General features: G+C 43.1%; 1 protein-coding gene across 5 annotated transcripts in view; it reads left to right on the top strand.

Annotated features, from left to right (window-relative positions):
• MOCOS (molybdenum cofactor sulfurase) overlaps positions 1-22,058 on the top strand; it is a 551,645-nt gene that overhangs the window by 259,933 nt on the left and 269,654 nt on the right. For all 5 annotated transcript variants that reach the window (XM_072152958.1, XM_072152962.1, XM_072152959.1 and 2 more), the window contains one exon: positions 6,305-6,381. In XM_072152958.1, coding sequence (XP_072009059.1) covers positions 6,305-6,381 — 77 coding nt within the window. The remainder of the gene's footprint in view (positions 1-6,304; positions 6,382-22,058) is intronic.

Below are 22,058 nucleotides of genomic sequence, written 5' to 3'. Positions count from 1 at the left end.
TTATTAGCGCCAGAATTTGGCAAAATAAAAAAAAATATTTTTGTACAGTAGGTTTTAATTTTTGTAAATGTATGAAAACATTATAAAACCTATACAAATTTGGTATCCCCTTAATCGTACCGACCCAAAAAATAAAGTAGACATGTCATTTGGGGCGCTCAGTGAAAGACGTAATATTTAAGCCCACAAGAAAATGGCGCAAATGCATTTTCATTGCATTTGGAATTTTTTTCCCGCTTCCGAGTACATGGCATGGAATATTTAATACCATCACTATGAAGTGCAATTTGTTACGCAGAAAACAATCCATCACACAGCTCTTTACGTGTAAAAATAAAAAAGTTATAGTTTTTTGAAGGTGGGAGTGAAAAATGGACATGAAAAAACAGGAAAGGGCCCGTAACCGGTTAATCCCCTTCCCTCCGGTACTTGAAGAAGATGAAGTCGCCGCTCTGAACGCACTTGGTGCAGGTCAGAGCGGCGACTTCATCTTCTTCGATGGGAGGGACATGGGGAGGCAAGTACCGGGTGGGGGGGGGGAATGGAGTGTCCCTGACTGGGCTCAGTGCGGTAGGAGCTTGGGACCCCTCGGTACACAGGACGCGTTCATAGAGAAAACACGTCTCCCAGCTTGGGCCTTTCCTTGCACTGGGAGACGCCGTGACATTTGAATCTGAATAATGATATTTTGTAAGCGCATTTTGTGTGGAAAACTTGATGCGGCCCAGCCTTACCCAGAATCTACCTCCAACGGCCCCCAGGTAAATTGAGTTTGAGACCCCTGCCTTTAATCATCTCACAAGAATTAAAACAAAACATTCCATTTGGAATGTTTACATTTTGACAAAATTATTATTTAGTCCTAAAATTTACACATTCATGCAGGATAAAATTAGAAAACACATCTCCGATTTTGCTTTGCAGTTTCCTATGTGTACGGCAATACCTCCCATGTCAATGTAAACTACTTTAGGGGCCTACAGCAGAACGCAGAATGGAAGGAGCCATTCAGCTTTTAGAAAGTAAATTTTGTTGCCGTTGTTTTCAGGTGCCATTATATATTTTAAAAGGTCTTGAGCTACGAGAATAGTGAACCCCCTATAAATAATCCTATTTTGGGAACTACACCACCCAGATAACTCTTGATAAATATCAAGAGTTATTTTAAGCTTTTTACCACCGCATATGTTCTATAGAAATTATTTACATTGGCTTGTGAAAGTGAAAATCTTTTTCCAAAAAAACTTGCTTTGGTCCCTAAATTTTTATTTTTAGAAGGAGTTTAAGAAGTTAACACACCCCATAGTTTATTACCCAGTTTCTGCTAAATGCAGTTATATCCTACAAGTGATCACAAACTGCTGTATTGGGCACACTACGGGGCTTGGAAGGGAAGTAGTGTCTATTGGCGGGTTTTGCTGGAACAGATTTCAGGTGCTTTGTCCTATTGGCTGTGCCCCTAATATAGTAGGGCAGTAAAAACCTCCAAAGAGTGGGCGTATTTTAAAAACTAGACCCCTCAAGGATCGCAGTAATTCTATATTTGTGGGCACAGTGCCCCTATTGTTTAATCTTTATTAGCTTTTTTTTTGTTTGGAGGGGGGGGGGGGTTGCAAAGAAAAAAAATCGATTTAGTAATTGATATTCATGGTTTTTTTTCGCGTTTTATACACCAAATAGCATAGATAATGGGGGTCATTTACTAAGGGCCTGATTCGCGTTTTTCCGGCGTGTTGACTGAATATTTCCGATTTGCGCCGATTTCCCCTGAATTACCCCGGGATTTTGCCACACGTGATCGGATTGTGGCGCATCGGCGCTGGCATGCACGCGACGGAAATCGGGGGGCGTGGCCGAACGAAAACCCGACGGATTCGGAAAAAACGTCGCATTTAAAAAAAAAAATGTGTCGCGGAGCTTGCACTTACCTTCACTCAGCCCGGCTCGGTATATTCCAGTGCGTTTTGGGGAACTTCAGCACAGCAGCGCCACCTGGTGGACGTCGGAAGAACTGCCTTAATAAATCCCGGCCGGACCCGAATCCAGCGCAGAGAACGCGCCGCTGGATCACAAATGGACCGGATAAGTAAATCTGCCCCAATGTGTTATGTTTTTAAGGGTCAGTACGGTTATGGTGATTTCTGACAAGTACTACACAACAAAAACTCATCTGGAGAGAAAAATCCCTTGATTTTGCATTGTGGTCTATTAAGCTGCATAATATTTGATTTTTTTTTTTATTGAGCTGTTTCAGGGCTTATATTTTGCGGGACAAGTTGTAGTTTTTTGTATCATACCAACTTTTTGCTGTGTTTTTTATTTTTTTGAACGATGCCCAATATGTACTGGTTTCGTGGTGATTTCCACATTTTATTGTGTTTTGGAGTTTTACGCTATATGGGACATTTAGCAGACTTTTATTTTGCTTTAATTTTTTTTTTATTAAACTTTTTTTCTTTTCTTTTTTTTACTATTTTTTTGCTCCGTTCAGGGACTTGAGCAAGTGATCATCTTATAACTTGTTCAAATTAATATACTGCTATTCTGATTTAAATGCATAGGCTGACACCTGCACTGCTGGGTCCGACTACAGTAGGCAATCAGGGATGGCAGCCCTCGGGTCCTTCTTCGATTGGCACCTAAAGGATTAAACAGCTAGGATCACGACTATCGAAATCCAAGCTGCTTGAGCAGAGGCTTGGCTGTCGCATACAGCCAGCCTCCTGCACGGATCGCACAGGCTTAGAAGCAGAATGTTGGGGTAAGTCATGGTGGCTGAAACAGAAGTTCACCATGATGTTCCCCAATGTCATGGTGGCTTAAGGGGTTAAAGAAGATCAAAAAGGATTGTAAACATTAGTAAGAAGCATTCAGTACCAGTTAAACCACAGACCAGGTCAGACAAATGAATAGTACAGAAAAATGACAGCAATTGATTGAGTTTAGGAGAAACTTTAAATTCCTTTGATTTATTGGTATGCTGAAAATAAATAGGCCTTTGTGTTATTTGTTTAGTGCATATAATTTATTTTTAACTTCACAATTTTTATTGAGACTTGGGTTTGGGCTTTCAAGTCTCTACTCTGCAATACAAATGTACTGCAGTGTGTTATGTAACTGACTTCGCATGTTGATGTTGATTACAGTCAGGGTTTATCTTGATTGCAGATTAGCTGTCCATGTTTCCTTTCAGTCCTTTAGCAATTTGCTAATTTAGTATTTTTTTATTATCTTTAGTAACCATATAAAGATATGGTCTACACATGTTACAATCATCATTTTTTACTACTTATCTCTACTTATCTTATATCTACTTATCTCTAATGTATCTCTACCCTTTCTCCTTTGAATCAGAATGAAAATTTTAATTGAACTTTAAAAAATAACTTTTAATAATAATAATCTTGATTTAACTAGTGCCATAAATTCTGTTGCGCTTTACAAATCAACTTTTCTACATTTATTGTTATTGCAAGCTTATTCTTGATGTTATAGGAAAATATTTAGCATAATTTTTCTTTGGTCATTATGGGCTTAACCCTTTGCGCATTCATACATAAATGTATATGTGGAAATGCAGCCTATTGCTGCATCCTGACATGCATGTAGGTTTTAGCGATCGCACTTAGCATTTTATAGCCTGTAAAATGTAGCATTACAAATCTGTTCTGAATAGCGTGCTAACAAATTCTATGCCCTAGAAACACAATATTGTCTATGGATGCTATGGAGATATCCACCCTAAGAATTTTGATTGTTATGTATAGCTTTCTATTTCCAATTGTAACTTTAAGAGTTGATATCTTCAACTCAAACTTTAAGAGTTGATATCTCCACCGGGGCAAAAACAAATGACACATCATTACCCATTGATCGAAGGGAAATGGGGGTCAACAATACACAAACTCCGCAAGTTATGAACTTATCTTCACCGCACATCTCACAGAAGCTGAAAGGTCGGTGTTACAAAAAGGTCTGACACTTTCACCAATGCAGAAATTCAATAAATTTTAATTAAGGACCTTAAGTACTTATTTTGTAGGCAACTCACTTTCAGAATTCTTTATTAACAACCATCTTTGATAAGGACTCTGACAGAAAATAACTTCAGGTGAGTATGAAACTTGAAGATTTATGAACCGTTTGCCATTCCAATCTACCCTATCATTAGACATATGCCCAGCGATTATTGTCGATGAGCCACTGGCTCATTGTAACGAATCTGCATAAGCCATTCAGCCTCGGGTCCGTGGGGGTTCTACTGCATTATGCAACAACCCCCACCATTGTATGAAGAGGACTGCACCTCTGCGCCGTAGAGCTACAGCACAGAGCGATAAGGGGTTAAGGAGCGCGCCGCAGAAAGTCAAAAATTGACCTGCACATCCAGGCACCAATGACCATTTGTCACAAAGGGGTTAAAGTTGTTGTTTTTTTGTACATTGAGGGGTATAGTTTTTAAAATAGTGTAATTCTTAGGGTTTTAATATTATTTAGGGCTCTCAAATTCACTTAACCCCTTAACAACATTGAACATACAGTAGTAGTCTGTCACGGTCAGGAGTGACTTTCCGACACCAAGCGTACTACTACGTCCAGCTTCTGGCACTGGCTCCATAACGGAGATTGTATAGCCTTTACAAAGTGACAATGCAAATCTACTCTGAGTGGCGCAGCATCCCTTCAATGCCATGGTGTGTGCCCATACAGCAGTTTACCCTCATGTTTGGGGTATTGTTATACTTGGGAAAAGTTGGCTATTAAATTTTGTGGAGCGTTTCAGTATTTTATCCATTGTGAATGTGTAAATTATTTGAAACATACTTTAATTTATTAAAAAAAATTAAAAAAAGTAAAATTGCACCCGATGTTTAACCCAGTATAACAAGGGTTATTTTTTAATGGTGAAAGTTGTTTGACCTACATTGAGGGGTGTCATTTTTAAAATGGTTTAATTTATAGAGTTTTATTATAATTTAGGCATCTCAAAGAGTTTTTAAACCTGAGCAGGTCCCTCAAAAGTATAATTTAGTATTTTTTGTAAAAAATCACACCTTAAGCATCATAACATCCTACTAAAATGAGAGGATGCATAAAAAACCATGCCAATATAAAGCAGACATTCGGTAAATTTTAGTGCCCTGATGATTGGAAGCATTGGCACAGTTGTGCCATCTTCTAATTAAAAGTTATGAAGTGACATCACAACCAGGGGGTGTGGGTCAAAAACCCACTGGGTTTAAATTAAATCTGCAAACAGGCCTTGGTTAGTGTAGGAACTGTGATCATCAGAAGGGTGGTCCGATGTCTATGCTGTGTTCCTCAGTCTCTATCTGATAGTAAGAGTAATTTTGTTTCCTTTATCCCATAAATATTTGTTTATAACTTTTTTCTTTTAATCTGACAAGTTTGTTTTGAGTGTATTGTACCTCTACGTATATTAAAGTGTTAAATTTAATAAGCCCCTGCTTAGAGAATCTAAGTTTCCGAAGCTGTGCATTGTCTGTGTGGTTGAGATGCCTACGGCCGCCTTGGTATAAGTAATTGTGGCAATCATGTGTAAGTGGATGGAACTTAGGGGCTAAATTCTGGGACTCCATAGAGTAGGAGCCCCCTGTGGTTGAACTTGAGAGTGGTAGTTCATCACACTGGTGTTATGACTATATGTTGAAAAACTAGAAAATTTTGAATTTCGAAAATTAAGAATTTTTCAAAATTTTTGCCAAATATCTTTTTTTCATAAATAAATATATCACCTACATTTTTCTACTACATAAAGTACAATCTCAAAATGACCTGCATATGTGAAAGTGTTTTAAAGTTATAACCAATTCTAGTGACACGTCAGATTTTAAAAATTGGGCCGTGTCAGGAAGGTGAAAAGTGGCTTCAGCAGCAAATGCCCGTAGCAGAGTGCCCCCATTAATATAATGCCTATAGGTGAGTGCCCACTTGGTACTCACCATCCGGCACTGACTACCAATGTTCTCTTCTCCCTGCAGCACTTGTTTGGGTTACAAGCTGGGCTGGCAGATGCACTTCTATGAGGTGCTGCGGGGAGAAAAGGACGCCGGGGGTGAGGGCTAGAGGGTGAGTACCAACTTTTTTAATATATATATTATATAATATATTATATTAGAGTATAATTGTGCTGAAAAACAGCTTTTACGTGAGTTTATACGGTATATTGAAGTCTATAAAAGTAAATATCAGCTCCTATTTTATAACCCATTGTGAATAGATCAGACTTCTGACAATATCCCTTCAAATAAAATTTAATTTATTGCATGTATATTTGTTTCAGGTTTGAAGATGGAACTGTATCATTTTTGGATATAATCGCACTGAAGCATGGATTTGAAGCTTTACAGAATCTCACAGGTATGTACAAAAATTAGAGTTCTTCCCATGAAGCAGTCAAACCAATTATATTTACTAGTTTGAATTCATGTGTTTGAGGAGGCCCCTTTAATTTTATGCTGTGTTCCCCCACAGCACATGATGCCTTGATATCCTCACAGGGTCTCATTATAACTGGTACCCAAATAAATTCTCTAGGTAATAGTGCTATTAGCTGGCACAGATTATGACAGGATTTCCCCTGCCTACTCCCCCGTCCATTTGGTGAGAGAGTTCCATGCAATTCCCGTCCATGCAAATTGTGACTAGTATGCCACAAAACTGGCGTAATAGCAGTGATAAATTTCCCCAAAACAGTAATATAATAATCAGGAAAAGCACAGGAAAATAGTTTATTCCGCAGACCTTGTTATGCCAAATAAGTGGTGATGTTCAATACATTGAGCACCATCTAAACACCAATAATCTTAAAGAGGACCTCTTATGCAAATTAACCCAACCAAAATAAAGGCTTCATTAAAAACTATGCTTTAAAATACTTCAGGTTTTAAATTTTTTGCAGTTGAAAAGATTCATTGTAAAAGTAAAGGGGCTGATCGCAAAAAGGATCTTCTAATGCGGGAAGCCTACTGGACGTTTAAAATAGTTTAAAAAACGATTTGCCATACATTTATTAGGATATAGAAATATTTATACATTTTATGTATTTCATATGTATAATAATTCCTATAATAGGGGTTTCTTTTCACTTTTGTATATACATCAATGCGATTGGCTCTTTGAAATGCTTGTGTTTTAAATGTCGGCATTTGGCAGTCAGAACTCATCCATGAGTAAGGAACTTCTCCGAAGTGTAGGCTGTTTTTTTCTTGCCTGTAACCCACCTGTTCTTATGCTTTTAAAGAAGATGAAATAAAGCCTTTTCTATTTTACTGGATGTGCCTTGGCATACTTCTTGAATTTCCAGGATTGAAGTGTTCCATGTATTGTCAGTGGCCAAAGCTGCACTCCTGATTTCGGACCAAACGAAAAAAATATCTGAAAAGCAATTCAGAAAAATTGGAAAATACTAGAAAGAGATCCAGATTTAGAAAGAGTAACCACAAATAGACCCATAGTAGCTTTTAGACGCAACCCCACCATGAAGATAGAGAAACCCCAAAGGACAATTTTCAATGCCAGCACTGCAATTTTTGCAAATTTCATCTGAGAATAAACACTCTTCAAATAGGGGGTATCACGACGTCAGTAAAATATTTTATTAGTTGTAAAACGAATTACGTAGTCTATGTGATCTTCTGTCCCTGCAAACGCTTTTACATAGGGAAAACGATTAGACCCCTATATATTAGATTCAGGGCACATCAATGCTCTGTAATCACGGGGTTCCTCAAGACTAATACAACACATACGAACAGCGCATGCAGGCAATCCAGACACACTATCCTTTGCAGACATTGAACGGGTTAAAGTGAACACAAATGGGGGAGACAGACATAGAGAGTTGCTCAGATGCGAGGCAAGATGGATCCTCAGAACGGAAGCAGAAGGCCCAGTAGGCCTAAACGATAAGAACAATATGGTAGTATTCTTATGATCTTATGTTAAGTCAGCTATAATATACAATTTAGATGAAGTAGCATTCATTCTCTTTGTCACACTGTATCTGTGGGAGTTGTTTTTAATGATATTCTTGCGATGTGATGTGGCACTATAATGAAATTATATCCGTCCGGGATGGCCGCGGTCATATGACTGGATCACGTGACGCCATCTACACACACCGCCCTGTCTCCCGATCCCATGACACTCCACTATGGGTGACGTCGGCGGGAGGGTAGATATACGCCCCTACCCGCCCACGTCCCACATACGGCCAGACGAAGTACAGGAGTGCGCTAAACGGTCCGTTGCCGGAGTTTTTAGCGTGCAGAACCTCCCTGTCCTATGTACCGCTTTGAATAAAGAAGATTCTCTTTCTTGGGTGAGTGCCGCCATCTTTTGTCTTTTTTCCGCATGTGTGAACTCCTCGGTTAAGCACCACCCGTGAATTAAGAGTGCAAACGCCATGCAAATGCCATGACCCAATAAGGCTGTCCGTGACCCTTCAATGTTTGTCTGGTAGTGCCGACGTTCTCTCGGATGGTGTAAACACCACCTTTGGACTTTGTTGTTGGCTTTCCTCACATTGTGCTGTATCGGAGACTATTCTGCATACTTTTTGAAATTGAGACTTTGGGAATGACTTCTTTGTGGACAAGGGATGTGCACTACTAAAGTGTAATAGACTATTCCTGTCCGTTTCTTTCCTATACAAGTCATGCCAAACCAGGGATGTGGTGTATTTGATCAAATGCCCGTGTGGTCTCCTATATGTTGGCGAAACTCGCCAGTGTGTGGGGGACCGCATAGGACACCATAATTCCACTATCCGGTGTGGGAATCTGCTTCTCCCTATACCTAAACATTTTAAAGACCATAATCACTCCATATATCCATTGTGATTTCAAGCCATTGAGACCATAGACCCCCCCCCCAGACGAGGAGGTGATGTGAATCAACTACTACTTAAACGGGAAGCATATTGGATCCATGAACAGAGAGTATGAAATCAATAGATTGTGATCCATTTATCAATTACCATCTATTTCTTCTATTATCTTGTGAAACACATCTATGGTATCGTTAAAACAAAATTTGTTATATACCACTGACTGTGACTAATACTTGTGTTTCTATTTGTATAGTTACTAATAACAATACTACTATACATATTTATCGGGCAGCACGGTGGCTGAGTGAGTAGCACTTCTGCCTTGCAGTGCAGGGGTCCTGGGTTCAATTCCCACCCAGGTCAACATTTGCAAAGAGTTTGTATGTTCTCTCTGTGTTTGCGTGGGTTTCCTCCCACACTCCAAAAGATACTGGTAGGTTGTTTAAAATTGTGAGCCCAATGGGGACAGGGGCCAATTTTTACTCACAGAAAGGAAAGGCAAAGCATAGAAGTATGTAAGTGTATACTGAGGCCGAGTGCATCCAATTGAACACCATATGCAAAACAGAAGAAAAAAGGGAATGCACAAAACCGGCCCATACAAAAAATACTTTATTAGAAAAATATATCAAAGATGACAATAGAGACACCACAGAATAAAAACAATTAAAAATGTGTCACCATGGCACAATGACTCCCAAACCCAGAAGCAACCCACACCACTAACTCCAAGTCCCTCAAGTAACCCCATACTTCTACACTGAATATGTAGAAAGTCCTGGAAAAAATATAGTCATGTTGTTTTGTACAATACCTCACAGGAGAACCAGGTAGAAGTTCAGTGTAATCCGAAAACAGAATGATCAAAGTAAATTAGGTAGGTCAGGCGGGGGGGAGGAAGGAGGAGTGTGGTAGTGCACATGCTTTGTGCAGCGCTGCGTAAGCTGTAGGCGCTATATAAATAACAAATTATTATTATTAGCACATCATGCATTACTTCTAACAATTAAAAATTGTCTTTCATCTGTAAGTCGTAACATACCTGCTGTATTTGCTGAATCTTGCTAATGTATGGATAACATGTACTTTTGTATACAAAAGCAATCATGTTATGCTATCACATGACCGGAGTGGGATCACATGACAAGTCATGTGATCGTCACCTGACACAGTGATGATGCGATGACATGGAAGTTATTCCCCCTTGTGACCAAAGAGGAAGAGGAACTTGCTATATAACCACGAGCTGTATATGAGTAAGATAGCTGTTGAAAAAGGCTCACGAGAGCCGAAACGTGTCAGGAATAAGGGGCGTAACTAAAGCCGTAGCAGCCGAAGCGGCTGCTATAGGGCCCAGGAGGTCCAGGTTCCCACACTCCCGTGCCCAATTGTGGTGCAACCATAAATTGAGGGCCGGCACAGCAATACAAAACTGGTCATTAGAGCCAAGGATGCCAATAGCAACCAATATATAACAAGAAAAAGTGATGCAAAAAATAAGCTTTATTTAACCAAATACAATGAATAACTAACACTAAGAGATACAAAGAGTCTAAAATCACTTAAAAGATGCTACCATGAGCACAACTGTCCCCAAAAAGGGTCAGGGAACAGGGTCCCAGACCCAGGGATGAGCCACAGGCGGACAAACACCCTCCCTAAGTGAACCCCCAGTTCTGCATAAATAAAACAACCAGATCTTAAGACAAATACTAGTACTGAAGTTGTGTTACCTCAAGCAGATAAGTGTATATAAGGAGTAAGAGAACCTGAGACGGGGGAAGAGGGTGAGCTGGCTGTGGGAAAGGAACCCCACGCGTTACGTCATGTCCTCGTGACTTCCTCAGGGGTGATGACGCTGTAGCATTCTGTCCCGCTTATATGCCCAAGAAATCAAAAGTTACCTTAGAATGGTGACGGCCATGCAGTAATGCCGTATGTCCGTTGGACCGGAAAACCGGAAGTGCCATTATACGCAGGCGCCGTATGCAGATAGCGCCGAATAACATTAAGGCGCATGCGCCAAGTGGCGAATGGCTGCTAATCGAATAAACCATTCCAGGACCATCAGTATGCGCATGCGTCCGACGAAGTTATACGCACGCGCCGGGAGTACAATAAGTATTCAACCCTAGGCATAATAGCCAGTAAAGCGCCGGTCGATTAGCGCCCAAAGATATTAGGCGCACGCTACAATAGATGCTATAAGTGGCAGCAACAAGGAAATGGGCATAAAAGCGGGACAGAACAGAGACAAGGAACATACATGCAAAAGATACATATCTCTTAACATAAAGGAAACAAGTCAATATATGTCAAAAGTCCAGTAACCCATTGGAGCCAGCAACCTGAAGAGTATGTGCAAATAAATATGGAAACAGGAGGAAGTAAGTACTGGTTAGTCCAAACAAAACACCACATTATGAGGAGATGCGGGGAAGGAGCCATAGAGGGGATGATACTTTCAGCATGGAGACAATTCTTCACTCGGAGACGTCATGATGACCAAAGGGGACCAGGCAAACAAGAAAAGCAGGGGCCATGGATCAGGGCGAAAGAAGCAGGAAGCCAGTATACAGGTGAGTATAGAAATGGTAGTTAGCTGTAATATATTGAATTAAACATTCGGTTAGTAATATGTTAAACAAAAAATGTAAAGCACACAGCAATGAGAGAAAGGCCACTTCCTCCACCTCCACCCCTTCTTCTCACTTGCCTCACCTCTCTCTCTTCCCCGCTTCCATCTTCACTTTGTCCCCTTCCCCCCTTCTTTCCTCATTTTCCACTTTCTATTTTCCAGATTCTTTCTCTCTATGTGTGCCTTACATTTTTTTTTTAACATATTACTAACCGAATGTTTAATTCAATATATTACAGCTAACTAACCATTTCTATACTCACCTGTATACTGGCTTCCTGCTTCTTTCGCCCTCATCCATGGCCCCTACTTTTCTTGATTGCCTGGTACCCTATGGTCATATTGACGTCTCCAAGTGAAGAATTGTCTCCATGCTGAAAGTATCATTCCCAACGGACATACGGCATTACTGCATGGCTGTCACCACTCCACCTGATTCTAAGGTAACTTTTGATTTCTTGGGCATATAAGCAGCATATAAGCGTCATCACCCCTGAGGAAGTCACGAGGACGTGACGTAACGCGTGGGGTTCCTTTCCCACAGCCGGCTCACCCTCTTCCCCCGTCTGCTTTGCCTCGCACCGACTCAGGTTCTCTTACTCCTTATATACACTTATCTGCTTGAGGTAACACAACTTCAGTACTAGTATTTGATTTAAGATCTGGTTGTTTTATTTATGCAGAACTGGGGGCTCACTTAGGGAGGGTGTTTGTGGCTCACCCCTGGGTCTGGGACCCTGTTCCCTGACCATTTTTTGGGGACAGTTGTGTTCATGGTAGCACCTTTTAAGTGATTTTAGACTCTTTGTATCTCTTAGTGTGTGTTATTCATTGTATTTGGTTAAATAAAGCTTATTTTTTGCCATATTTTTTGCATCGCTTTTTCTTGTTATATATCAATTGTGGCGCACCTTCACATCGGGATCCACCACAGAGAGGAGAAGGGAGTGCTGTTTGGGTCTCCGCACCACCTCTAGCTCCCGGCAAAGGCGGATGATGGTCCCCTCTGGACCACATACATTTTACATCAGAGGAGGCACAGGTACAGCGGTCCTTATGCTGTAAGTCCCCTTGAGATCCTGCAGCTGCCGCTGTTCCTCCCTTGCGTACCCACTGTGTTCCCCGGCCTGTGCTCACACAAAAGCAGCGAAGCCTGGCTGCTCCCTGCTGTACTGTATGGATACAGCGCTGCTAAGTCTCCGGGGCCTCGAGGAATGGCAGCAGCCGCAGCCACACAGCGTGCAACACAGGCCGACCAAATAACCATGCCCTCCCGGGGACTGAGGAGCAGAGAGACTAGGCTAGAGGAGAAGGGAGTTCCTGAGCACCACAAACAATCAACAGCCGATCAGTCAGGAGGCTGCAGAGAGGATACATCTTCTGGTAAATATATATATGTGTGTGTTTATGTGTATGCGGTGTGTGTATATACTGGATGTGTGTCTGTATCTGTTTGTTTATATGATGTATGATATATACATACTGTATGTGTGTCTGTATATGCTGTATATGTGTGTGTAAATGATGTATGTGTATATACTATATGAGTGTCTGTATATGCTGTATATGTGTGTGTAAATGATGTATGTGTATATACTATATGTGTGTATGTATCTGTATGTATGATATAGTGTGGAAATGGCGTCAGCAGCAGCAGGTGCCCACAGAGTGGCACAATGATATGGTGTGGAGGTGGCGTCAGCAGCAGCAGGAACCCACAGAGTGGCACAATGATATAGTGTTAAGTGGCATCAGCAAGAGCAGGTGCCCACAGAGTGGCACCATGATATAGTGTGGAGGTGGCATCGGCAGCAGCAGGAGCCCACAGAGTGGCACAATGCTATAGAGTGGAGGTGGCGGACAAGTCTCTGGTAAAGATGGTAGGAGGCAGATGGAGCAATTGGCAGCAGATGCAAACTCCGAAAGTTGCGGCCACGCATCAAGTTTGGCTGCCAAGTAGTCCATGGGATCCTCTACCTCAGGTGGCCTCAGGTACCCAAGTAGGCCACCACCTGCTGGTGCAGGGTCTGCTCCATGTCCTCCTGCGGGTGGCGGCCACCACCCTCAATGGGCAGGTGAAGGAAGTTGCTCATTAACCCCTTAAGGACGCAGCGATTTTGTAGCTTAAGGCTCAGCCCGATTTTTTGGATTCGGACTTGCTTTGCTTTATATGGTTATAACTTTTGAACACTGTTACTTATCAAAACAATTCTGAGATTGTTTTTTCCCCACATGTTGTACTTCATTTTAGTGGTAAATTTTGGCAGATAAGTTTTGCGTTTATTTACAAAAAAAAAGAAAATATGATAAATTTTTTGAAAAATTTGCCATTTTCGAAATTCTAAATCATTGCGTTTTCAGACAGATAGATTTACCACCTAAATAACTTGCAGAATAACATTTCCCATTTGTCTACTTTACATTTTCATAATTTCTGAAATGTCTGGATAATTTATTTTGATGTCACGCGGCTTACAAATAGAATATCGCTTTTCCGGATTTTCAGAATTGACTATTTTGGGGATAAATACAGTTTTGAATGAAATTTTACATATTTAGCATCAAAACCCCCTATATAACCAACCCATTTTCAAATCTGCACCCCTCAAGCTATCAGAAACCGCTTTTACGAAGATTGTTAACCCCTTGAGATCTTCATAGTAATTGAATCAAAATGGGGGTGAAATTTAGAATGGTCATATTGTTCCCTTATACGTTCATTTAGCACTAAAATTTACACATTTCCAAAATATAAAAAGAGAAAACCCACCATAAAATTTGTTCTGCAATTTCTCCTGAGTACAAAGACCCCCCACATGTGGCCGTTACTTGTTTTATGGGGGCACAGCGAGGTGCAGAAGGGAAGGAGGGCGCTGCAGCTGCCAGGATTTTAGTTTCCTCATTGGCCCATTTTGAAGGCTATAAAATTTTCGCTTTTTCGTTATTGGGGCCATGTGACGGCATTTTTTTTGCGGGATGAGATGCTTTTTCCATTGTTACCATTTTGGGGTTGGTATCACCTATTGTTGAAAATTTAGGAACTTTTTTTGAGGGCAGGAGTAGAAAAGCATCAATTCTGTACTGGATTTTTTACTTTTTTTTTTTTTGGTGTTCACCGTATAGACTAATAATCATGTTATCTTTATTCTATGGGTTGATACGATTACGGGGATACCAGACATGAATATATTTTCTTACGTTTTACTAAATTTGTCAAACAAAACCCTAATGTGGGGAAAAATCTATCATTTATGTATTGCCGTCTTCCAAGTGGCATAACATTGTTACTTTTTTGGCTACGGAGCTGGTTGATGGCTTGTTTTTTGCGGGACATGTTGTACTTTGCACCAGTATCATGTCTGAGTACATATGGTTTTTTGATCGCATTTTATAGCATTTTTTGTGGGATTGAAAAGGTAAAAATCATAATTTTTGGAGGGTTTATAACAGTTTTTTTTTACGGCGTTTATCGTGGGGGTTCAATAATGATTTACTTTTATTCTAAGGGTTGTTACGGACGCGGTGATACTATATATGTGGGGTTTGTGTTATGATTTAGACTTTTTTTGAGTTATATGTCTCTTTATATGTTTTGGGAGTTTGGGGCATTTTTAGTGATTTATGACTTTATTTTTTTATTGAATAACTTTTTTTTTTTTTACTTTTTCACTTTTATACCATGGGACATGAACAAGCAATCATCTGATTGCTTCTTCATGATAATATTCTGCAATACTGATGTATTGCAGAGTATTATCAGTGTCAGCCTATACACTTGCATAGGCTGGCACTGTGCCAGTAAGATGACGTCACAGACGCCATCTTACTGGCAATTCTTGCAAGTAACTCTGGGGTCCAGATCGGACCCCAGAGTTGCTATAGCAACGATCGGCGCCCCCCGAAAACGGTTCGGGGGAGCCGATCGTGGGGGAAAGACACCCCAGATGCATGTTAGATGCCGCGGTCGCGCTGACCGCGGCATTTAACGGGTTAAGCACCCGCGATCGGAGACAACTCCGATCGCGGGTGTTACACTGGGGTGCCGGCTATTAGTTACAGCCGGCACCCCGTGTTTCCCGATGCCGGTTCGGCTCTGATCCAGAGCCGAGCCGGCATAAGCGCTGTGGCGGATATATCCGCCACGGAGCGTAAAGGGGTTAAGGAATCCAGACTTAGGCTTCTGCTGATGGAACTGCTACTGCTCCTACCCCCCCCAGCTCCCCACAGCAGCCGTGGCAGTAGTATGTGAGCGATGACTGCCAGGTATCCACCGGTCAGACCTGACAGAGGATGGACAATGGCGCACAGAGGCAGTGGCCAACTGTCTGCACAGTATTTCTCTATAGTATTCCAGTTGTTCCTCCCTCTCAGCAGCTGGAAAATAGTCACCCATTTTTGACCGGTAGCTAGGGTCCAAGATGGCTGCGGGCCATCTGCGCAAGTGACTCTGAGGGACTCCCAGCTTCCATCTTCAGTGTATACTGCCACAGTGCTTCGAGGTCATCTGCCTCGTCTTCTACCTCCCACGGATGCTCCTGCTCCTCCTCTCATGTCACCTGAGTAGAAAAACCACAAATTGCACCAGAGCCTGCTTGTGTTCCAATGTCCTCCTCCTCCTCCAGTTCAGACCCCACTGGACTCATGTGGCCATGAGATGTAGTATCCACTTCTCCAGTGCCCTGACCAGACAGATTTTGCAGCATGAGTTCCAGAAAATGAAGCAGTGAAATGACGTTATTCATCCCGCAGTCCTGGCGACTGACAAATAATGTGGTCTCTTGAAAGGGCCTGAGCAAACGGCAGGTGTCACGCATGAGCTGCCAGTGGCTGACATCAAAGTTACACTGGGGAGAACTTTGTTCCGCTTACATCATCAAAAAATCATTGATGGCTTTTCTGAGGTCATACAGGCGGTCTAACATATGGAGGCTGGAATTCCAATGGGTGGAAACATTGCATACCAGACTATGTTGGGGTAGGCCGTTCTGATGCTGCAACTCGAGGAGTGTGTGCTTGGCTTTGTAAGAATGGCTGAAGTGCATGCACAGTGTCCTGGCCACTTTTAGACTGTTTTGCAGATGGGTGGAAGATTTCAGATTGAACATGTGCGTCATGCAGGGTGAATGGACCATCCCTCCTCGGTGCAGCGCGGATACCATGTTCCTCTCATTGTCTGTGACCATGGTTTTGATTTTTAGTTGTCGCTGAGAAAGACTCACATTGATTTCATGTTGCATGACGTGCAACAGTTCCTCCCCTGTGTGACTACATTTGCCCAGGCAAACCAGGTGTAGAACTGCGTGACACCGCTGTGCCCTGCACATGTGGTATGATGGAGCAGCACTTGTGGAGGCTGAGGCGGTGGTGGAGAAGGAGGATGAGGAGGTGGACACTGGCGCAAAAGCAGCAGTTTGACAAAGTGGAGGAGAAAGCTCCGTCTCTTGTGGAAGTTGTTGGTGTGAATGGGCGGAAAGCACATTCACCCATTGGGCTGTTAAGGACATGTACTGGCCCTGACCATAGTTACAGCTCCACACGTCCGCGCTGCTGTGCACCTTGGAAGAAACTGATAAGCTCAAGGACTGGCCCACCTTCTGTTGTACATATTGGTGAAGGGCTGGGATTGCCTTTTTGGAAAAAAAATTGCGGCTTGGAACTCTCCACCTTGGTTCAGCCATTAGTTCTCTGAAGGGTGCAGAGTCCACGACTTGGAAAGGGAGGGACTGCAGTTGTCTCTTTGTAATCACCTTGCTCAACAACTGCTGGCGCCATGCGTAGCGAGGAGCAGGAGCATCTGGACCAGGAGATGATGTCAAAGACAAACAGCTCCCTTCGGCAGAGGTGCTGGAGTCAAGTCAAGGGACTTGCCGCAACAGCATGTGTGCCAGTAGGTGCTGCAGCGGTTGCTGCGCCTGCAGGATGGACCACATCTGACACCCGTTTCATTGGATGGTGACACTGCTGGTGCCAACATTAGCTCCCTGGCCACGTTTCACTCTCTGCCCGCAGATACGACATATACCCACGCTCGGCTCCTATGGTGTCTTTTCAAAAAACTGCCACACCGCCTAGGTGGTAATTTTACCGCCAACACTCAGGATTTGTACCCTGCGGATGTTTGGCTCCCATCCTTGCACTACTGCCACCCTGCTGACTCACGCCCACAGTAGCGACTTTCTGCCTGCTCCGCTGCCTTACACGCAAGCTGAAACTCTCTTCGCCCATCGTCAATTTGCGTTTCCCGGTCACTGCTACTCTCCTCACCGGTGTCAGTATGCACAGCCTGCTAACTGCAGGAAGCAGCGGAAGTCTGCCCCACCTCTTCACTGCCAAGTGGTGCTGAATAGTGGTGCTGAATAGTGGCGCTGACCCCAGACCACCTGGTAGCTCTCTGGCTGCGGGAAAGGAACAGGACAGAGGCTGTTTGAGGACAGATGAGGGCCTCTGACCTGCTCCTGGGCCATGCCAACTAATTGTTGTATTTGAGGAACCCACGGACTCTTGGCTGGGGTCAGATGTTATATTTAAGGAATTGGATGACCTTTGGGTTGTTGATCAACACACTGCTGATAGATGACAACGGCGGTTCTGGCCTCACAGATTCACCCCTGCTGCGACGTACTGTGCTGCCACCTCTGCCTGCTCCACCTGCCACCTTTCTGTCTGACATAGTGGCATCCCTGCGGCTAGATACTTAGTGTACCGGGACGTGCTATTACATCCTGCTTCTGGCACTGTCTCACTAACTGAGCCGGCACCAGAAGCAGCGGCTGTCAGCTGTCTATCAGCTGACACCGCCCAAATCTGTTGTGCTGTGCAGAAGAAATCACACAGCAACCACAGAAGATGATGATTGCTATGGCTAGTTTCTAACCTACACTGACAGCACACAACAGGATTTTGTGCTGTGCCTGTGACTTTCAGTTTTGAAAAAAAAAAAAAAGGCAGACTGTACCCAATTCAATCAAACCCCTAATAAATTTTCCCACTTGTTTGAGATGGATATGTGTGTCACTAAGAGCTAAATAGAACGTTCGCAAGTCTCACTGCAAATTCGTCACAATATGGTACTAGCTGCACTACTAGTGCCAGCAAGCCCAGCCACAAGCAAATAAAAAAAAATATATATAACGCTATTGTAGCCCTAAGAAGGGCTTTTGGGTTCTTGTAGAATCACTCCTACATAACACTATTTTAATAGAACACCCTAACGCTTTCCCTGAGCAGCAGCAGCTCTCTCCCTAACGGCATCCAGACAGAGAATGATCCGAGTAGCGCGGGCAGGGGCTAGTATATTCCAGGGTCACCTGATCAGGCCAGGCAACCACTGCTATCGACATGTATGTGTACCACGTGATGCTGGGTGTAGTGCAGAGTCTCCTGGCTTGTGATTGGCTCTGTTTCTGGCCGCCAAAAATCTAAACGCAGCGGGATGACATTTTCTCGAGTGGGGCGAAATACTCGTCCGAGCACCGAGCAGTTGCGAGTATGCTAATGCTAAGTGCTTTTGATGTAAGTGTGCTATCCTTTTATTGAGGATGGCAAACAGACCCACTATTTCATATGGGACTGTTTACCTGTCTGTTTTTTTTCACGTATGTGCAGACAGTGAGAAAAAAATTGCCGCATGCATTATTTTGTCTCGCATGCGGACCATGTACATCCATAGAAGTCAATGGATCCACAAAAAAATGGTCTTCACATGCATGACATGCTGACTGTTTTTTCTCAAATGTTGCTAGGCAACCATTTGGGTCGGGCAAGAAGTAGATTAGAAACCTATCAGCTTTTTTTTACATATCTGAAATAAATGAAAGGCGCAACAGATACAAAATTGACTGATCACAGACATCACGTTTACATTTTTTGCAGATGCGCAGGAGATGCAGCACTAAAATGCTTGGGTACTCGTTATTCGAGACGAACTTTTCCCGATGCTCGAGTGCTCGTCTCGAATAACGAGCCCCATTGAAGTCAATGGGAGACTCGAGCATTTTTCAAGGGGACCAAGGCTCTGCACAGGGAAGCTTGGCCAAACACCTGGGAACCTCAGAAAAGGATGGAAACACCACGGAAATGGACAGGAAACAGCAGGGGCAGCATGCATGGATGCCTCTGAGGCTGCTTAATCACACCATTATTCCAAAATTATGGGCAACAGCATGGCCATGACAGAGTGACCGAATGAGGCTAGATAGCATGTAAACCATGCAATAATTGACCCTGACACTAAAGGGGACGGCATGCAGAGGCAGCGGCAGCAGCGGCAGGCTACAGAGTGTCATGGCGACATACCCTAAATGGACTCATGCTTCACCAAAGGAGGTGAGCAAGAAGCGCTGAAATGATTTCCTATGTGAACAAAAGGTTGACGGTATATTTAGTTGATAACACAGCATGGTGGCGACATAGTGACCAAGTTCCATAACGTATCTGGTGAAACAACCAAAAAATGAGCCTGACACAGCTCTTTTGATAAGGTGACGACATGTGGAGGCAGCCATGGAGACGACTTCCATGATTAAGAGCGACAGTATGGGGCATTCATATTGCGCTGCTATGATTGCAACTTCAGGTCTCCAGCATGGCGGCGACAGATGGGCCGAGTTCCACTATGTATCTGGTGAAACACCTGAAAATTCTGCCTGACACATCTCGTATATCCTCTCGTGCTCCAGCGTCTGGGGTATAGAGAGTTGAAATGAGACATTGGTGGACGCTGTGGAGGATCGTGGAGGCAAAATGGACAGGAAACAGCAGGGGCAGCATGCATGGATGTCTCTGAGGCTGCCTAATCTTGGCTTTTGCTTTCGCCTGTCCAAGCCCCTGTCTCTCGGCTCCTCCCCACCCAAAATGGGCCTGGGGGCCAGAAGCGTTTACTTTGAAAAAATTATAATTTTCAAATATTTCACTTAGGAATAATGGAAAAGCATAGTGATTCTATTTTTAATTGTTTTTACGGAAATGGTTCCATGATTAAGAGCGACAGTATGGGGCATCCATATTGCGCTGCTATGATTGCAACTTCAGGTCTCCAGCATGGCGGCGACAGATGGGCCGAGTTCCACTATGTATCTGGTGAAACACCTGAAAATTCTGCCTGACACAGCTCGTTTGATAAGGGGACGATGTATGGAGGCAGTGAGGGGAATGTAAACAGATGCGCAAGAAGCGCTGAAATAATATCGGTAAATGATAAAAGTTTGCCAGTATATTTTGTGGATTACACAGCAGGGTGGCGACAAAGTTAACAAATTTGATGTGGAAGCCATGAAACAACCCAAAATTCTGCCTGACACAGCTCGTTTGATAAGGGGACCATGTATAGAAGCAGTGAACTAGTAGTAGATTAAAGGTGCTGCAGTTAAAACTATGTTAGTTGGATCTTGAGATGGAGCTGGCGCTCCGCTGCCAGGCAAGCTTTTGCCAATCCAAGCCCCTGTCTCTAGGCTACTCCCCAAACAGCACTTCTAAGAACCTTTTGTATAAGATCAAGTGTAGTAGTGTTCTTATAAGTTTTTGTTATGGCGGGTGAGGGGAATGTAAACAGATGCGCAAGAAGCGCTGAAATAATATCGGTAAATGATAAAAGTTTGCCAGTATATTTTGTGGATTACACAGCAGGGTGGCGACAAAGTTAACAAGTTTGATCTGGAAGCCATGAAAACAACCCAAAATTCTGCCTGACACAGTTTGTTTGATAAGGAGACCATGTATGGAGGCAGCTATATGGACGACTTTTGGAGGCAGCTATGGCGATGACGTGTGGAGGTAGCAATGGAGACAACATGTGGAGGCAGCTAAAAAGACGACATGTGGAGGCTGCTATGGAGACAATTTAATTTGGATAGTGCCTGTATGTGGCAGTCCAAAAAAGTTTTCAAACCAGAGGAGCAGGTAGGTGGTCCTCCAGAAAAATGAAATAAATTGAGTGCCTGTATGTGGCAGTCCAAAAAAGTTTTCAAACCAGAGGAGCAGGTAGGTGGTCCTCCAGAAAAATTAAATAGATTGAGTGCCTGTATGTGGCACTCCCAAAAATTGTTTAAAACAGAGGACCGGGTAGGTGGCCCTCCAGAAAAATTAAATACATAGAGTACTATAGCTAGAGCCAGTTGGCCCTGGCAAAAAATAGCCAGTTTCCTCTGCTTTAGTGTACAAAGAGGAGGAGAAGGAGGACAATGAGGAGGAGGAGTGCATACATTATTCAGGTTGAGCTTCTTTCACCTGGTGGAGAATGAAAATCCGGAGAAATCCAGGCTTTATTCATCTTGATAAGCGTCAGCCTGTCAGCGCTGTCAGTCGACGGGCGTGTACGCTTATCGGTGATGATGCCACCAGATGCACTGAAAACCCGCTCGGACAACACGCTAGCGGCAGGGCAGGCAAGAACCTCCAAGGCGTACAGCGCCAGTTCGTGCCACATGTCCAGCTTTGAAACCCAGTAGTTGTGGGGAGCTGTGTGATCATTTAGGACAATGGTATGGTCAGCTACGTACTCCCTCACCATCTTTCTGTAAAGATCAGCCCTACTCTGCCGAGACTGGGGACAGGTGACAGTGTCTTGCT

This window comes from Engystomops pustulosus, chromosome 5 (assembly GCF_040894005.1).
Source record: "Engystomops pustulosus chromosome 5, aEngPut4.maternal, whole genome shotgun sequence".
Lineage (NCBI taxonomy): Eukaryota > Metazoa > Chordata > Amphibia > Anura > Leptodactylidae > Engystomops > Engystomops pustulosus.
Note: the sequence above shows the minus strand (reverse complement) of the source record. Positions and strands in the feature narration are given on the sequence as shown.